Here is a 16,907-nt window from a genome sequence, read left to right as displayed (position 1 = left end):
GGACGTTTGCGATTTCAAGAGGGGGGTATATCACGAGGACGTGGCAATTGCCAACCTTAGTTGTTGGTGTCTTTCCAATGATTTTTGTTTTATTTTTGAGACTCTCTTTTTGAAGTTGCAAATGGTCGGACATTCTATGGCCAATGTGAACGGTAGTTTCACCCGCAGACAAGAAGTTGGTTGGCACTGGAATTCGTATAGTAAGAGGATGTCTAGGCTCAGTTCAAGATCGTGTAGGTTCCCCTGTCACACTTAGCAAGTTGGTGGATACTAGAAAGTGAACTCAATAAAGGCGTAAAGCCAAGGTGGGGTCACCAAAGAAAAGTACCTCACAGTTGGGCCACATTGCATTTTTGGATGCGGTTCGAATGGGGATAGATAGTCAGAAGACCAGTGGGACACCAAAGGAAGCATCTCCTAAAAATTAGGGAACTACTATTTTGGGCCATAAAATTTGTTCGCGTCATTACCTCCGAAATGACAAGGGGAACATTTTAGAAGTCTGCTGCGAAGTCAACTAGGCAACTAGTCGGGAGATTTTTAAGCAGCAAGCCCGAAACGGGAAAATGCTTGTAAATGTGTCGAGTGGCACTACTTGGTGCACTTTCCTCATGTAGCAAAAGGGGGCGATTTCTAGCTAGGAGAGGCCTCATTTGCAAGTTTCCACAGGTTAAGAGCTATTGACGGGGGGCGATTTCTAGCTAGGAGAGGCCTCATTTGCAAGCTGCCACAGGTTAAGAGCTATTGACTGCAAGTTTTACCTCTCATGTACAATGTGGTGGAAGAAGTCATGTCTTCCACACCGCACATTGCTCTCTCTCTTCCCTACGTGCAATAATGTGATGCCCCACAAGAGAGTTCTTCATTTGACTATGTACAACTGTGGTTACATGCGTTCTTACTGAGGCAAGAGCCTCTCTGAGCAGGAACAGGAGTAGACAATTGCTACTCCAAAAGCAGGCACCGGTGAGGGTGATAACCTCGCCATACATGTGCAATTTCAGCGCTTGTTATGCGCTGTATTTTGATTGTTTTTCAGCCATACAGACGCCAAAACCATTGGGAACAGTGCCCCACTGATAGAGCACAAATCAAGGATTGTTTAGGGCTAGAATCATGGTAAAAACCAGTAAATACAACGAGCTGAATTTACTATTTTTGGGCCGAAATCAAAGTGTTTATGCCAGTGGAAGTGAGTTCCAGCACGGGAATTGGTTTCGAGCAAGTTTTGGGGTTGTTATGCTGCCGAAATTCTGCCAAAACAGGTGGTATCTAGCCTGATACAGGCAAAGAATTCCCAAGACTCTTCTTTGTAAATACCCTCTTAAAGAACAAAGAAAGGGACGCCAATCTTGGGGCCTACGGGTTGTCGGCGTGTGCTTGGGGCATTCTAGCTTCCGAGCCATGTGTGTGCTTAAGTGCTAATTCCCGTCGCACGTTTCCCTTGTAAAGTGCTCTGTGTGTGTCTAAAGTAAAGAATTTCGGGTGAAAGTCAAAGCCTACCGTCCCACTGGCCGGTTTCAATGTGCACACCAATAGGAGTGCCAGAGTGCGGAGTGTGGACTCTTGGAATGCACTGATTTCAGGATGCTCTAGTTTGTTTTCAGTAGATGCAATCACCTATGCATGCATCTTGAAGGCATGTGGCTCTGCACACAACAAAAGCAAGGCTAGAAAGATGTCGTGCTTGGCATTGCCTTGGTCGATATGTATGCCAAATGTGGTGCGCTTGAGAAAGCACAAAAACTACTTGAGGAGCTTCCTATCCGAAATGTCGCCTTGCAACACATTGGATGTGGGATGTGCATAACAAGAGCAGAGCCAAAAAGTTGTAGACTGTTTTCAGCAGATGTAAATGCTTGGAATGCACTAGTCGTGGGATACGCACAACAAGAGCAGGCCAGAAAACTCTAGGCTGTTTTCAGCTTCTTATCCGGAGTGTGGACTCTTGGAATGCATTGATTGCAGGATTTGCCCCGCACGAGAAAGAACTAGTCTATTTTCAGCAGATGCAATCACCTACGCATGCATCTTGAAGGCATGTGGCGCAAGATGCTAATATGGACACAAAAATTCACAATTATATTGTTTATCTGAGTCTATTGAAAAAAGGTGCATTGTCTTGGTTGATATGTATGTTGAATGTGGTGCACTTGAGAAAGATGTCGTGCTTGGCACTGTCTTGGTCAATATGTATGCCAAATGTGGTGCACTTGAGAAAGATGTCATACTTGGCATTGTCTTGGTCGATATGTATGCCAAATGTGGTGCACTTGAGAAAGATGTCATACTTGGCATTGTCTTGGTCGATATGTATGCCAAATGTGGTGTGCTTCAGAAAGCACAAAAAGTGCTTGAGAAGCTCGCCTTCTGGAATGCACTGATTGTGGGTTTCCTTTTCTAAAGCGTTTCTAGCCATTTCCTTGCTTGCTGGCTCAATTCATCGCAATTTCAAGTTTCCTAAGTTTTTTGGGTTCTTTATGGCCAGAGAGAAAAATAGAATCTGATAGAGAGTGCAATCCCGCTGCATCTAACATTGGGCAACATTCCCTGAACAATTACTACACCTAGATGTAGGATAGGAAACATTATTGAGTTTACATTGTGAAACTTTCGCATCGCATCAAAAGATCCACATACTTTCGTGATCCTCGAAGTGGCATTAAGGGGCAAACTCACCCAAAAGTACATTATGCCCTTGCTCCACAAATCAGGAACGCAATAAGAGAAACTTTAAATGCAAGCCAAGCAGGCATAGCCAAAAGCTTTTTGGATCTTAAGAAATGCTGGTGATCTTCATAAAGTGGTGCTTTGGAACTCCATCCAACTACTGCAAATATTCAATCACCAGGCTGAAGATTGAAAAATACAAATGGAGTTGACAAGTCTTGAGTTCAACTCTCCTCATCGGCTAGATCTTTAAGGTCTCTTTGGATAGTTTCCTACGACGTTAAAACTCTCTTCTTCTTCTTCTTCTCATGTGGTATTCTTGATGATGCACAACCCCAGCCTGCTGGATTCCCTATGTGAAGGAGATTGAAGAAACCTCCAGGCCTCTCCACGAAAAGTAATCCACCATATGGTCCACCTGCATTCCTGAAGTGTACATGTAGCACCCTATTGGAGCAAGTTCCTCACCTATGATTATGTGCGGTGACCTCCACAATACCTCCCTTTCTTGTGAAGGGGCCTATAATTCTCCGTTGTCCTGGGGCCTACAACTCCATGAATGCTTACATTGCAGGTGGGTTATGAATATGCTCCTCAACTCTATCCTATCAGACCATCCATGACAGCTAAGAAACCATCAAAGAGTCAATGGAAATGATACAAAGAATGAACTATAAAAGGCACCTAGCTGATTTACTGCCCACTTAATATAAAATATACCCACAAATCCCATTCAAGATGATCTCAATGAAGGCCTCTAACAAGGTATGAAGAGCCAGTTTGGCAATCTTCTTGAGGTCCAAATCCTCAACAACCAAAGCAGCTACTAGCTGAGCCATTTAGGCAGTCAATAGCTGGTCAAAGAACCAAAGCAGCTAATAGGTATGAGAGCTTCAATGATGGTCGCTTTGCAAGTTACAGTGAAAAATCCTCTAACTAATGGTTACAAAGAGCATCTTTTACACCACATACCTGTTCACAATGCACACACATTTGAATGTTAAGCAAAGAGCACAGTGGTTCGTGTCAGCTTTAATCACAAATGCAAAACAATTTTCACTTCCTAACTTTTTTCATTGCAATGTTTTCTATTCATGCTCTCAACTCAAGTGTATGCATATAAAAAAGTTCTCACTCACAACAGTCCATCCTTCAAGTAATGAGTATATGTATATTTGCAGCCTACTGCCAAACGCAGTTCATGCTACAATAATTTGACATACTTGCGTTAGTTTATCTCCCACAAACTAATTCGATTCTCATCTACTGCAAAATGATGTCTAGTGCGAAAAGTGGATCCTTCACTACCTCTTATATATAGCATAGTTGAGGATGACTACAATTTCAAGGGCGAGGTTAGGTCACAAATTTTAACTGTTGATCCACTGAAATTGAGTCTCTCACTAGAATTAACCATTCAAACGAGAGCTAGGACCAAAGAATGCAAAGGTGGCAAACAATTTGTTCACTTCACAATGAAGGCCACTGAAATGGTGGGAGACAGTTGTAAGTGTTAACAAAAATCAGATTTCGAAGGGATGCTAAAGTTTGAAAAACTAAATACATTTTTAGGATACTTGATTAAGAGAAGATTCAATGTGATTGCAGCTTTTACAGCATGCACTGAGTTCACCTAGAGCAGGATTAACATATTCACTGAATGCCTCCAAAAGCTTCAAGTTAAAAACAGGGTCAAGTCGGGCCATGTAAAGTTGTCATCTTTGCACCATTATACTGTACAGAGGAATTTCACATCACTCTGTTCATTGCATTATAAGGTGTTGATCCACGTCAAATATAACTTTCAATCATTGCTGAAAGCGACCCCTTAGGCATAGCATACAATAACACAAAGTGATGGAACAGAAAGGCATTTAAAGCCTATGAAGCTGTGTAAGCCTGTCTTGCTACCTACCTAGATTCAGGCTACAATCGAGAGGAATTCCAGCTTGCATCCAGAGCTTCTATCAGCTTTTCATGTAGCATTTTTCCTGAGCATGCAATAATGCCTTTATCAAGTCCCTCAAGGTACCTTCCCTGAGAAAAATCCAAAGGATTAGCTCCAGCATCAGTCACAACACCACCTGCTTCCTGCACTATCAGAACACCTGCAGCATGATCCCAAATCTTCTCTCTGTAGCCAGACCTTGCAAACTTCATGAAAATCTCTGCATCACCTCGAGCAATGGCACCATATTTAGCCATACTGTACACCCTCAATGGGTGCTTTCTGAACATGCAAAAAGCACAACCGATTCAATACATAAAACGAACCTGAAGACATGAGACAATGCTCCCATAATTGAAGGAACAGTTTAGACACAAAATCTTACTTCAGTCCTATGCTGGATGCCAGCCCTGCCGTGAAGGAATGACTTGAATTTGCTTTTTCTACAGGTTCACAGAAAGTGGCCTCTGTAGGATCGCTGATTGCAGACACGGACACCAACCGTGCCATCCTCATGATGTTAGGATCTGTCAAATTCCAAATCAGAGGCTGCATCCAAGACCCGCCTCCTTTTTGGGCTGTAAAAATACACCCTTTGTGCCAGACGTTTGGCCTGGGTGGAGATATCTTGCACATGATTCTGTAATATCTATGGTGATAGCAGAGCCACTCTTTCCTCATTGGATAATTTGGACAACCCAAAACTCCCAAAACAACTTCACCATCTTCAATCAGAGACAGTGCTATTGCATATTGGTCACCCCGCACAAATCCAAGAGTCCCATCTACTGGATCAAGAACCCAGTACTTGCCTTTTGGGCCACCTTGACATCCACCCTTGTTTATTGCTTTCAGAACGTCAATGGAACCCAGAGGATGACATGGAGGGCTCAAGCCAACCACAGAAGATGAGCTGAGACACTCGTTTACAGCACTAACCACCCGCCGTAGCATGTGAATGCCATCCATTCCCTTTAAGGCATTGGCATCTTCTTCAGCCATCATACATAGTTCTTCCTCACCAAATGACTGAGAAAGCACCCAGCTAATAACTGCTTGTACACCCCAATCTGTCATGATAAACATAAAACCTCCACATTGATTGCAAATGATTGGCAACAAAAGTTTGTGAAAATGTGACAAGACAACCTAGTAACCCACACCAGTAAATTCAACAGAAAATTATAAAAAATGATGCACAACTAGTGGCACTTAAGACCAGAACAATATATAATAATTCTCTCTAGCTTATCACAATAGGACAGTAAGAAAGCATTACCATCTAGGATTAAGCACATGAAATGCAACATACACAGCTGCACATGCATTTGTTATTATTACAAGCCTGGGGAACAAGAATATCAAGAAGCCTGCTAGAACAGGAAACAAAAGACCATTAATTCACAGCATCCTTGACACTCCTCTGGAAACATTTACATGATACTCTTGAAGAAATGAGAAAAAGAAACCTCACGATGCTCCTACACCCAAGGAGTGACATTGTAAGGAATGGATAGAGACAGCTGCAACAATTAATGCCTCTTCAGTTTCCACAGTGGTAGACTGTTTCCCCAGGAGATGCCCCAAACAACGAGCTTGTGTGAATGAACCATGAGAAGAACAAGCGAGGGTGAAGGATCATTTGGTTTCTTCTCATGGCTAGCTCACACTTGCTTGTTGTTTGGGGCACCTGCTGCAAAGTGTCACCATAATGCCAATAAAAAACAAGCCTACTAAAAAACGTAATACGACAACCCCAAGAAACCAAAAGAAGAACAAGCTGATATACATACATACATACAAACAGACATATTTATATGTATGTGTAATATCTGCTAATCTGTATACAATCTCCTTTTGTCTTACACAAAATTAAACCTATATAATTCTGCAAAGAAGTCATAGACCACTAGTCCAACACCAGATTTGTGTTAAACAGCTAGTATTAGATATTCAGTTTTATTAGCAGTATCTGATGTAATTCATTCTATTAGATTCAGAACAGCTTCAGATTGTTGTCAATGTTGCATTCACTTTTACCCTATGTAGGTCAGAGAATCTCGTGCATGGCATTGTTAAGAATACCCCTACTGGGATGCTCAATACTGGCTAATAAGTATCAGATACCATCAAATAAGTTAGGTTCTTCCAATATACACCATTAATGTAGTTCCCAGAGATGCCCTCATTAAAGTATCACCCTCTATACGGAATTTGATATATACCAACCTTGACTCAGTACAATTTAGGTGGAAAAAGACTTAAAGATTTGACCCAATTTGACCAGTCATTCCCAAACCCATGCAGTTCTTGCCAAAAGGCTCAGCAGAAGCCAGTAGACCACTTGTACAACATCAGTTTTTTGTTAAGGAAAAAAGTTATGGATATTCAGCTTGAGTATTAACTTCAGAAAACAATATTTCATTCACTTTTGAGCTATGTAGTTTAAAGCTCATGATGTATATAAAGTAAAGACTGCCCTTATTGGGACAATGGGATGCCTCAAGATTGGCTAATAAATAGCAGATATCGTCCCAAGTTGGTGACGTGCCACCACCTCTAGGGGGTTCGGGACATTAAAACCCAACCCTGGACAATCGGCCGAGATCATGCAATCCCTAAAAGCACGGAAGTGCTGACATGGACAAACTGTACGGACCATCCCATAAACACGGAGGCTACTGACGTTGATTGTAGGGACATAGAGGGCAGTACTATTTCAATTACCTGTTAACTTTACATAGAGCACTGTGAAGAAAAGAGAGCACAGTTGCGTCAAACGACTAGAATGTCACTGCACACACGAGACCGACACTCGTAGGCCCCAAAAGTTGGCGCCCTTTTCAGTATTTCTTTATTCAATTGACAGTTGACGATCCGTACACTTGGACCAAACTCTCACAAAGCTATCCAAACCAGGCGAGGGCTGAAAACGCAGGTTTCTGACCTGATTTCGGCTGCACAACGGAGCAAAAACCCCTGTAGGTCAAAAACACCTGTCTACAACGGATTCCCTCGCAATTTGGGAGCTCCCTTGTAAGCTGTAACAGAATTTCAGCGTGCTGTAATTCTCTGTTTTTCTGCTGTCGAGTGCCCAAAACACTGTTAACGCATCCCAAGGCTCTCACGGAGCTCCCCTGATGTTCCCTTGCAGTTTAGGTGCAAAACCCTAAACCTGCAGAAAACACAGCAGGCTGTAATTCTCTGTTTCGGATCGTTTTTAGCGGAGCGAACACGCTTATGCGTGTTCCAAGGGCTCCCGCACGCAATGGGACAGTTCCCTTGTGAAATGGACAAGTTTTCACGCGAGAAAACTCTCCAAATTCTCAATCTTCCGCGATGGAACTGTGTGTACTTGTGGGGGTCCACAAGGTAGGATCAAAATGTATGTACAGATCCGTTCTGTACCATGCAGACGTATTGTACGATCCATACAGTACAGATCGATCCGTACAAGGCACTTTTTAAAAATTTTCTTTTTGGAAGATAAGCGTGGCTGAGGGTTTTTGAATGGGCGACCAAACCAGTTTTCATTTCAGTTTTAATATGGCTATTCGATCATCAATGTCGTCTAAACTTTGAAGTCTCTTGCAGTAGTTACACAATATGTGGATGTTTTGTAAAACATGTCTTTAAATGTCTCTAAAAGTTGTCCCTCTCTTGTTTTTTATCAGAAATGTCCTAGAAAGTTTGGTAAATTGAGTTTTTTTAACAAGAGTACGTATTTTTTCGTACATAATTTTTTTTCTTGTACGAAACAACGTACATATACGCCATGTACAATACGTTTGGTACCACCTTGGTGGAGGATTAGCAGTTAGCTAATCCAGTTCATGTTCAGAAGGCTCTTGCCTTGGCAAACGTGCATAAACCCCCAGAACTGTACATATTCATCTGAGTAGCCCAACTAGTGGGGCATTACCATATGTGCCAAATGGGAGAGACAGATGCACGAGACCAAATCATCGCGGTACATGAGACAGAGGAGAAGGCAAGCTTTCCATTAAAGCTATCAACCTGCACCCACTACTCACACATACACTGTAGGTCACTTCATGAACAAAAATCAGCCCCAGCCTCAAAATGGGCGCCCTGTCCAACTGAGGTGTCCTACAGATGGCTCTCCTTCTGCCAAGTGTCCAATTTGTCCCTTGAGTTAATTCCCTAGTTCCCACTCACTTATAAAGTTGTAAGTGACTTTCCGAGTGCCCAGACTTCATTTGGCGCACACAGCCTTCCATACTTATCAAAATTCAGTGCTAACTGGCTCGACCAGTTCCAGACTGACCGACCTAGACTCCCAATGTGAGAAACCTGTTCAGCCGCAGCCGAACGTTGCACCTTTTCAAGGGTTCTAGGAAAACAAGTAAAATTAAAATAAAGACAAATATGTAATACATATTTAGAGAAGGCAACGGGAAAAATACACCTCCTGGTGACACCAGGAGCCTTCAAATATGTACCTCTGAGCTCACTTTGGCATTCCAAGTTTTGTGGAAGCAAAGGAGATCCCAACAGTTGTGAAGCAATACAAAAGAAATACCGAAAGAGACACCAGGGTTTTGGGGCCAGTGCTCTAGGAGTAGAACTCCACCACTCCGTGTATACTACGTGGATCCTCTCTCTCTCTCTCTCTCTCTCTCTCTCTCTCTCTCTCTACATACATATATATTTATTTATTTATTTATTTATTTATTATTTTATTTTTTTTGAAGTGCTAACAATATGTTCCAATCTGTTCTTTTCAGTTGGCACGTGCTTCCCTCCCCGTTACAATGCTATCAGAGCTTCAGGCGTCTGCTTTTCTGAGAGCACACCGATCCCTTCCAGAATGGACAAGGGCAAGATGGCGCTTCTTGATTCTACAAAGTATTTACACCTTCTCCTCGATGAACTCTGCGACATACTCTTGACGCACCCTCAGCAGAACCTCCAAAATCTGCAGAGTTTTCAACCGTTTCTGAACTACATGTTGCCACCGTTGTTGCCTCAAGCTTTTCCTCCTCCAGCACCAAAAAGTGCAAGGGCCTCCTCTCGACAACCTACACAATCTTCTAATCTGATCGTGGGAGTTTTCAGGAATATGGTTACATGTCACGTGCGCACTTCACTTGCGCTACGTGGACATGCTTCTGCTACAGTCTAGCATCAGTCTTAGGCAAACACCCAAAATCCTCCACAACACACAATTCTCGGGATTCTTGGGACACCTCGACTCACCCTGCACAACCTCGTTTCACCACCCATCAACAAGAAACTCTGCAGGAAGAAGGCAGATGCTTTAACTGTTTTTAGACGAGACACACCTCTTAGGTCTTTCCCCTTTAAGGTGATAAAACTCGAGAGCGACCTCCTACCAAGGAAGCCAAAACTGCAATAAGACTTGTTCCAGATATTTACGGTATCTCTGTACTCGATGCTTCCAAGAAATTATGTCGAGCCTATGGAAAGGTTCAGGGCCACAAAGCCTTTATCTTCTCCAATCTAGGAGCCACCAAGAATTTCCTCCACCCAGAGTTCCTCAAGCAGATGGACTTTGGGTACGATTAGTTTGCTGGAGCCATTGAGGCCGAGCTAGCTACCGGGGATACAAGTAAAGTTTTTCCATTTATTGGCGCTCTTCCTATCACTATTCAAGGGTACCACGGCAAGGAAAATTTCCACATCATAAAGTTAAGGCATTGCGACACTCTTTTGGACATGCCTTGGCACGACAAGAACAATACTACCATTCAAATCTGGAGCAAAACCATCACTTTGATGCGATACTTTTTGAACATTATTTCAAAACACAATTTGCAAATTGTTTAAAATAGAATTTTTATCTGTTTAAAACCTGTCTTGGTGCCGATTGAGTTTGTTTGATTCTAGTTAAAATGTTGGTTTCAATGCTATTTGAAAACCTCTGGGCAACAAAGACTGCAGTTTAGGGAGCCTCCTTATATTTGGGAATCTAAATGACACAGGTTGCAATCTGGGGAGCATTTAGTTGTAAATGGAAACCTCCAAGCAATGTTATAACGTGCAACGGAAGTGAATGTTGATATTGCTCAAGATGAGTGCTCCGAACTGTGCTCAAGGGTTCCTTTTACTTACAGAAGGGAGAGCCTCTCCCTTCCGTCCTTTAGAGAGAGAGTGCAATGATCACAAACAAAGTGAATGCTACTGTGAATGGAAGTGCTGAGACTGAGAAAAAGAGAGAGAAAAGAATTTGACACCAAGTAGTTCTTAAACCCTCCTCCAAGGGCAATGGTCTGGATGCAATGGACTTGCCAACGATGTCGACGACAATGATGACGACGACGCGGATGGGCTGAAAACTGAAAACACTAGGGCTGAAATGCTAGAATCTAAAAAGGCTGACTTTCTGCTGAACACTGACACTATGTCGACGAGAATGGTGATCACGACGACTCGACGAGGATGCACTGAAAAAGCAGATGCTGAAATCTGAAAACAGCGTCCTAAAACTGTAAACGCTAGCTGACTCGACGGTACGGCGAGGATCTGCTACGGTTAGGTGAGATTTGCGAGGCTAGGGGCTAAATCTACAATGGCTAACGGCTGAAATCTGAAAACGCTACCTGACCCACTGTATCTGGCGATGGAAACTGAAACGCTAGGTGAATCTGCCGAAGAAAAACGTTCGGCTGGTTGTAGGGATGATCTGCAACTAGAAACGCTAGAGGATTTGGTAGAATCCAAAAACGTTGGTTGTCCTGGTGGCTGAAAACATTAAGTCTTTTGCCGTCTTGCCGAAGAGAGAACGCTGCAAGCCTGAGTTCCTTCTATCTCTTCTGCTAGAAATGGGCGCCCCAGTTCTCCCTTACAGTTGCACCAAGCTGGGTCGAGCAGTCTTCCCTACAGCTCACGACCCTGAAAATTGGCAATTTAAATAAATAAAATGCCTAATTTTCTGTAAAATGCTCTGTTCCCAAACTAACCGAGAACTGGACCTTTTGCTTGGACAATGCATATGTTGGGTGGTGTTGGGTGGTACTGCGTGTGCAATCAAAGGATATGCAACTACTCTAAGTGCCTGGACATGCACGACCTACTCACAAGCTCACAAAGATACCAGAACACTTCCTAAGCTGACCTGAACCCTAGACCTGAGATAGCTTGTCCACATGCACATAGCGTTAGATGTGCACGTGACATCCCCTCCTTTTCAAAGTAAGGTAGTGGTACCGAGCTATGTGGCATCAAGGGACTGCGCCAACAACTCCAGGAATCCTACAAAGAACTCTTCGTTCACCGATCCATTCTGTTGCGTGGCTCGTGCGATACTTGAACTTCATGAAGGTCTGCAATGCTTGCTTCTTTGGGATGTGCCGAATGTGGGGGAGCAGGAGAGAGAGCCCACTTGCTGTCCTATGCAATGAGAGTGAAGGAGAAGAGGAGAGAAGCGCTGTAGAAGCACACGCAGAGAAGAACGTGAGAGAGAGACAGAGCTCGTTGAAATCTGGGAAAAAACCACGCTATGCATTTTGGGCTTCATATTTGAGTATATGAGTAAGTGACTAGGGGGCCATTCACACTTGGGCCCCCTCACTTATAAGTCTTTTAACTTATAAGTTATAAGTACAAGGCACTTAGGCCTTTATTCCCTAACAACCTCCCACCTAAAGGCAATGTACCTTGGGAGATCAAAGAATCAGCTAACTATGATACAACAGCTGATCATGCACTTACTCATCCAACACCCATCATCTGACGGCAATATGCAAACCGCTCTGCTGGAAGACTCTTGGTCAAAAGATCTGCAGGATTGTCATCTGTGTGCACCTTGACAAGTGTAATGCTCTTGTCATCAAGCACACTCCTGATAAAATGATACTTCACCTCTATGTGCTTTGTCTTGGCATGAAAAACAGGATTCCTTGCAAGCATAATAGCACTCTGACTATCACAGTGTAGCACAGGAACCGGTGACTTAATGCCAAGCTCTTCTACCAAACGCATGAGCCACAAAGCTTCTTTGCATGCCTCAGTGACAGCCACATACTCAGCCTCAGTGGTAGACAAAGCAACACATTTTTGCAGTCTAGAAATCCAAGAAACTGCACCTCCTGTGAATGTAAACACATGTCCAGAGGTAGACTTCCTGCAATCTGGATGTCCAGCAAAATCTGCATCTGTAAAGCCATGCACAGATGTCTCACTCTTCCCAAAACAAATGCACAAGTCTTTAGTGCCTTTCAAGTATCTCAAGATACACTTCACTGCTTCCCAATGCTTTTTGCCAGGATTGCTCATGTACCTGCTTACCACTCCCACCGCAAATGCAATGTCCGGACGTGTAGCAACCATAGCATACATCAAACTGCCAACGGCTGATGCATAAGGAATCTTGGCCATTTCAGCCCGCATATCATCTGTGTTTGGACAGTCATGTGCAGTCAGTTTTACATATGGAGGCAGCGGAGTACCAAGTGCCTTTCCCCCATCCATATGAAAACGATGTAGCACCTTATTGACATAATCTCGTTGAGATAGATACAGACGCCTGTTGATCCTATCTCGAGAGATACGCATGCCCAAAATATGATTAGCATTACCAAGATCCTTCATGTCAAAGCGATTCTTTAAGCTTTGCTGTAGTGCATCCAACTCCGTGACATTGTTACCCGCAATAAGCATGTCATCAACATACAAAATCAGCAATAGAAGAGATCCATCACTTGCCGTTTTGATATACAAACAGTGATCAGAATTACTTCTTTGTATCCTTGAGACCTCATGAATGTATCAAACTTGTGATACCATGCACGGGGAGACTGTTTCAAACCATACAAGCTCTTCAAGAGTCTACATACTTTCTTCTCTTGCCCGTTTGACACAAAACCTTCTGGCTGCATCATATAGATCATCTCAAGCAAATCGCCATGCAAAAACGCTGTTTTGACATCCATTTGCTTTAACTCCATATCTTCAGAAGCAACCAGGCCTAAAACAAGACGTAATGTGGCAAGCTTTACAACAGGAAAAAAAATCTCATCAAAATCAACACCATGCTTTTGCTTGTACCCTTTAGCAACCAAACGTGCCTTGTACTTAGAAGAAGCATCAGATGTGACCTTGGTCTTGTAAACCCATTTACATGGCAGAGCCTTATGCCCTTTAGGCAAATCAACCAAGTCCCATGTATGGTTTTTCTCCAAAGACTACATTTCCGAAACCATTGCTTTGAACCATTTCTTACTGTCTTCCCGTTGCATAGCCTCTTTATAGCAAGACGGCTCACCACAATCAGTAAGCATGACATAGTCCAAAGACGGTTCATATCTATCGGGGGGCCTTGTCACCCGAGTAGACCTGCGCACCCAATGATCCATAACAGGTGGATTTTCAGCCTGTAAACCATCAAAAACAGCAGGCTGTTCAGCCGGTTGCATCGCAACAACGGGCGGTCTAGGAGCATCAACCTGTTCCCCTACCTGTGGTGCATCAATGGCAACTTGTTGGGGCTGATTTTCAGCAGCTAATGGCTGATTTTCAGCACCATTTTCAGCATGTAAAGGCTGCTGAACATTGGGCCTTCTTGGCTGTCCATATGTAACATCTTCACGAAAAACAACCCAGCGCACTTCCTCGACCTTTGTGGGCTGTTTGTGCATGCAATTCTCATTGAAGATGACATCATTGCTGCGTATGATTTTCCGTAATGCGGGATCCCATAATCTATACCCCATTTCACCATCCTCACCATATCCTAGGAAAATGCATTTATGAGACTTTGGTTCTAGTTTGGTGCGCAGTTCACTCCGGATGTGAACATAGGCCTCACAACCAAACACTCTTAAATGTGCATATGAGGGTGGCTTGCCAGACCACACCTCCTCAGGCACCTTTCCACCCAAAGCCTTGCTAGGTGAGCGATTAATCAAGTGAATAGCTGTTTGCACAGCTTCTGCCCAAAAACCATGAGGTAATGCAGCATGTGACAGCATACTCCGAACTTTCTCTTGGATAGTCCGGTTCAACCTCTCTGCAACTCCATTCTGAGAGGGATTAAAAGGAGCCGTGAGCTCTCTTTTAATACCTTTAGTAGCACAAAAGTCAATAAATGCTTTTGATACATACTCCCCCCCATTGTCTGAGCGCAAAGACCTAAGCTTCTTGTCAGTTTGATTCTCAACAAACGCAAGAAACTTCTTGAAAGTATCCAAAACATCGCTTTTAGCACGTATTGGATACACCCACACCTTACGTGTAGCATCATCGATAAACGAGACAAAATATTTCTTTCCCCCTAAGGACAACTGTGGCATTTCACATACATCGGAATGCACTAAGTCTAACCTGTCAGACTTCAAAGAAAGAGACCTTTTGTGCGGTGTTTGACTGTGCTTACCATAAATACAGTGCTCACAATGAGAAAAATCAGCATACCTCAAACACGGCAAATAACCACAACAAGATAGAGTTTCCATTCAGGGCAGAAAACAGAGAATTCAGCGTGCTGCAGATTCTCGCCAGGTTTGGGAAAGTGTCTGTATGCACCGGGAAAGTCACTTTTGGCATGGGGATTTTGTCTATGAAGCCTCCTAGTGGGGTTATGCTGCCAAAATCGGGCTAGAGTAGGCCATTTCAACACGGAAAAAGTGGGACAGCTCGTAGGAACTTGCAGGTTTTCTCCCAAGTTTTATAAGAATAAAAAAATACCGAAAGGGACGCCAGTCTTTGGGGCCTACAGGGTGTTGATACCTGCTTGGTAGCACTCTAGCTGCTACGCCGTGCTTTGTTTGAAGTGTTAATTCCCGTCACAAGTTTATTCGTGAAGTTTTCCTCTGAGTCGTAAAGTCAAGTCAATTTTTATGAAGTAAAGAATCGGGTGAAAGCTAAAGTCTACCGCCCTATGGGCCGGTTTGATGGTTCCGTCGTCGCGACAAAATCAATTTTTCCTTAAGATTGAGCCTTGGTTGGTTTGCGGCGAAGACACAGAGTATAGGAACTTGGAATTACACTATGGCTGACAGGACAAACAACGTGGGTTCCTCTTCACAAGCCAGACAGGCTATTCCTCCAGTGTTTGAGGTTGGCGAGAGTTCACGACCACCCCTGTCTGTAACTTTTGTTGATTTGAATATTCCACAAGGTCAAGGATATATGATTGGGCAACTAGACGAGGATGCGTTCATGACATAGTTGGTTGCTGATGTGAATGTGTTCTCTCAATTGGTGCAAAATCCTAGGTTTATGGAATATCTGCAAGCGTCGCCAGTGCCACAACAGACAAGGCAACCGTCTCATGCACTAGAGCCTATTGAGGCTCAAGCGTTCCTTCTGTCCATGAACAGGTGGTTAGGACGCCTATTCCATAGGCTTTACCAGTTTAGTCAGCCACCTTTCAAAGTGCGCATGCTGCGTGAAATGGAAAGGGAACTGGTTTCCAAGCTATGCAACAGGTTTTCCACCACCCACGATACATCCTGGGTATTTCGTGGGTGGATCACTGTTTCAAAGCATGGCTGGTAATACGCCTGGAAACCAACAATTTATGCCAAGAACAGTGTTTGCGGGTATGCAAGGCATGATGCCCAACCCCGTGCATGCTAACATTGGCATGCAGCAAGGATTTCAGTGCAATCCGGGCCAATTAGGGGTGCCACAGGGCAAGTTTGGCATAGCTGGTTTTTCCGACCAGCACCCACATATGGCACCAATGATGCAAAATGTCAGTGGCCAAGGTGCGTCGATGATCCCTATTACAGTGCCCATGTTGCAGACGCTTCCCTATGACAATTTGGGAGCACTGGGAAAGCTTAAAGCATACCAAGAGGGTGGTGCAACTGTAAAGTTTGATACTCTCAATGGCTTTGTGGATAAGGCAAAGGCTCTTACTTTCCTCAAGCAGTTTGATACAACGTATGCAGGGAGGGGATTTTACAAAGGCCTCTAAGGTTAGGAAAGTTGCCACTTTCTTGAAAGGCAATGCGCTTTCATGGTGGACGACACTGTTGATGCAAGGGCAAACACCTACCACATGTTTGCATCTGCATGGCTGTCAAATGAATTTGAAGCCAATGTCATGACGGATTGGCACCAACTCATTGCGGCTACTTGCAAGAGCCTACAGGAGTACAATTGGAGGTTTTGTAAAGCGTTACTCTCAGTAACCTCCTACATGTTTGTGGCACTAACAGAGCAGATTGAGAAGTATTGTTGTGGGCTGCTTAAAGGGCTTTTGAGATTATTGTACAAAGAACAGAGTGGCTACCCTCACTCAACTTATGGAAGTTGCCAACACTGGTCTTGCCTTGTTGAAGGGAGAGGACAATGGGAA

The 16,907-nt window shown here is 43.6% G+C and overlaps 1 protein-coding gene across 1 annotated transcript in view; it reads right to left on the bottom strand.

The window, feature by feature from the left end:
* Window positions 1-4,331: 4,331 nt before the first annotated feature.
* Window positions 4,332-16,907, bottom strand: part of HL (HAL2-like protein) — a 43,954-nt gene continuing 31,378 nt past the window's right edge. Inside the window, exons 3-4 of the mRNA XM_086503473.1 lie at window positions 5,004-5,688; window positions 4,332-4,900 (exon numbers count right to left, since the gene is read on the bottom strand). Of these exons, the coding sequence (XP_086359599.1) occupies window positions 4,597-4,900; window positions 5,004-5,688 (989 nt within the window). The 3' untranslated portion in view covers window positions 4,332-4,596. The remainder of the gene's footprint in view (window positions 4,901-5,003; window positions 5,689-16,907) is intronic.

The sequence above is a fragment of the Adiantum capillus-veneris genome, chromosome 27, assembly GCF_014529385.1.
Source record: "Adiantum capillus-veneris isolate H3 chromosome 27, ASM1452938v2, whole genome shotgun sequence".
Taxonomy (NCBI): domain Eukaryota; kingdom Viridiplantae; phylum Streptophyta; class Polypodiopsida; order Polypodiales; family Pteridaceae; genus Adiantum; species Adiantum capillus-veneris.
The sequence above is the reverse complement of the archived record's forward strand: the minus strand, read 5'-3'. Positions and strand labels throughout refer to the sequence as shown.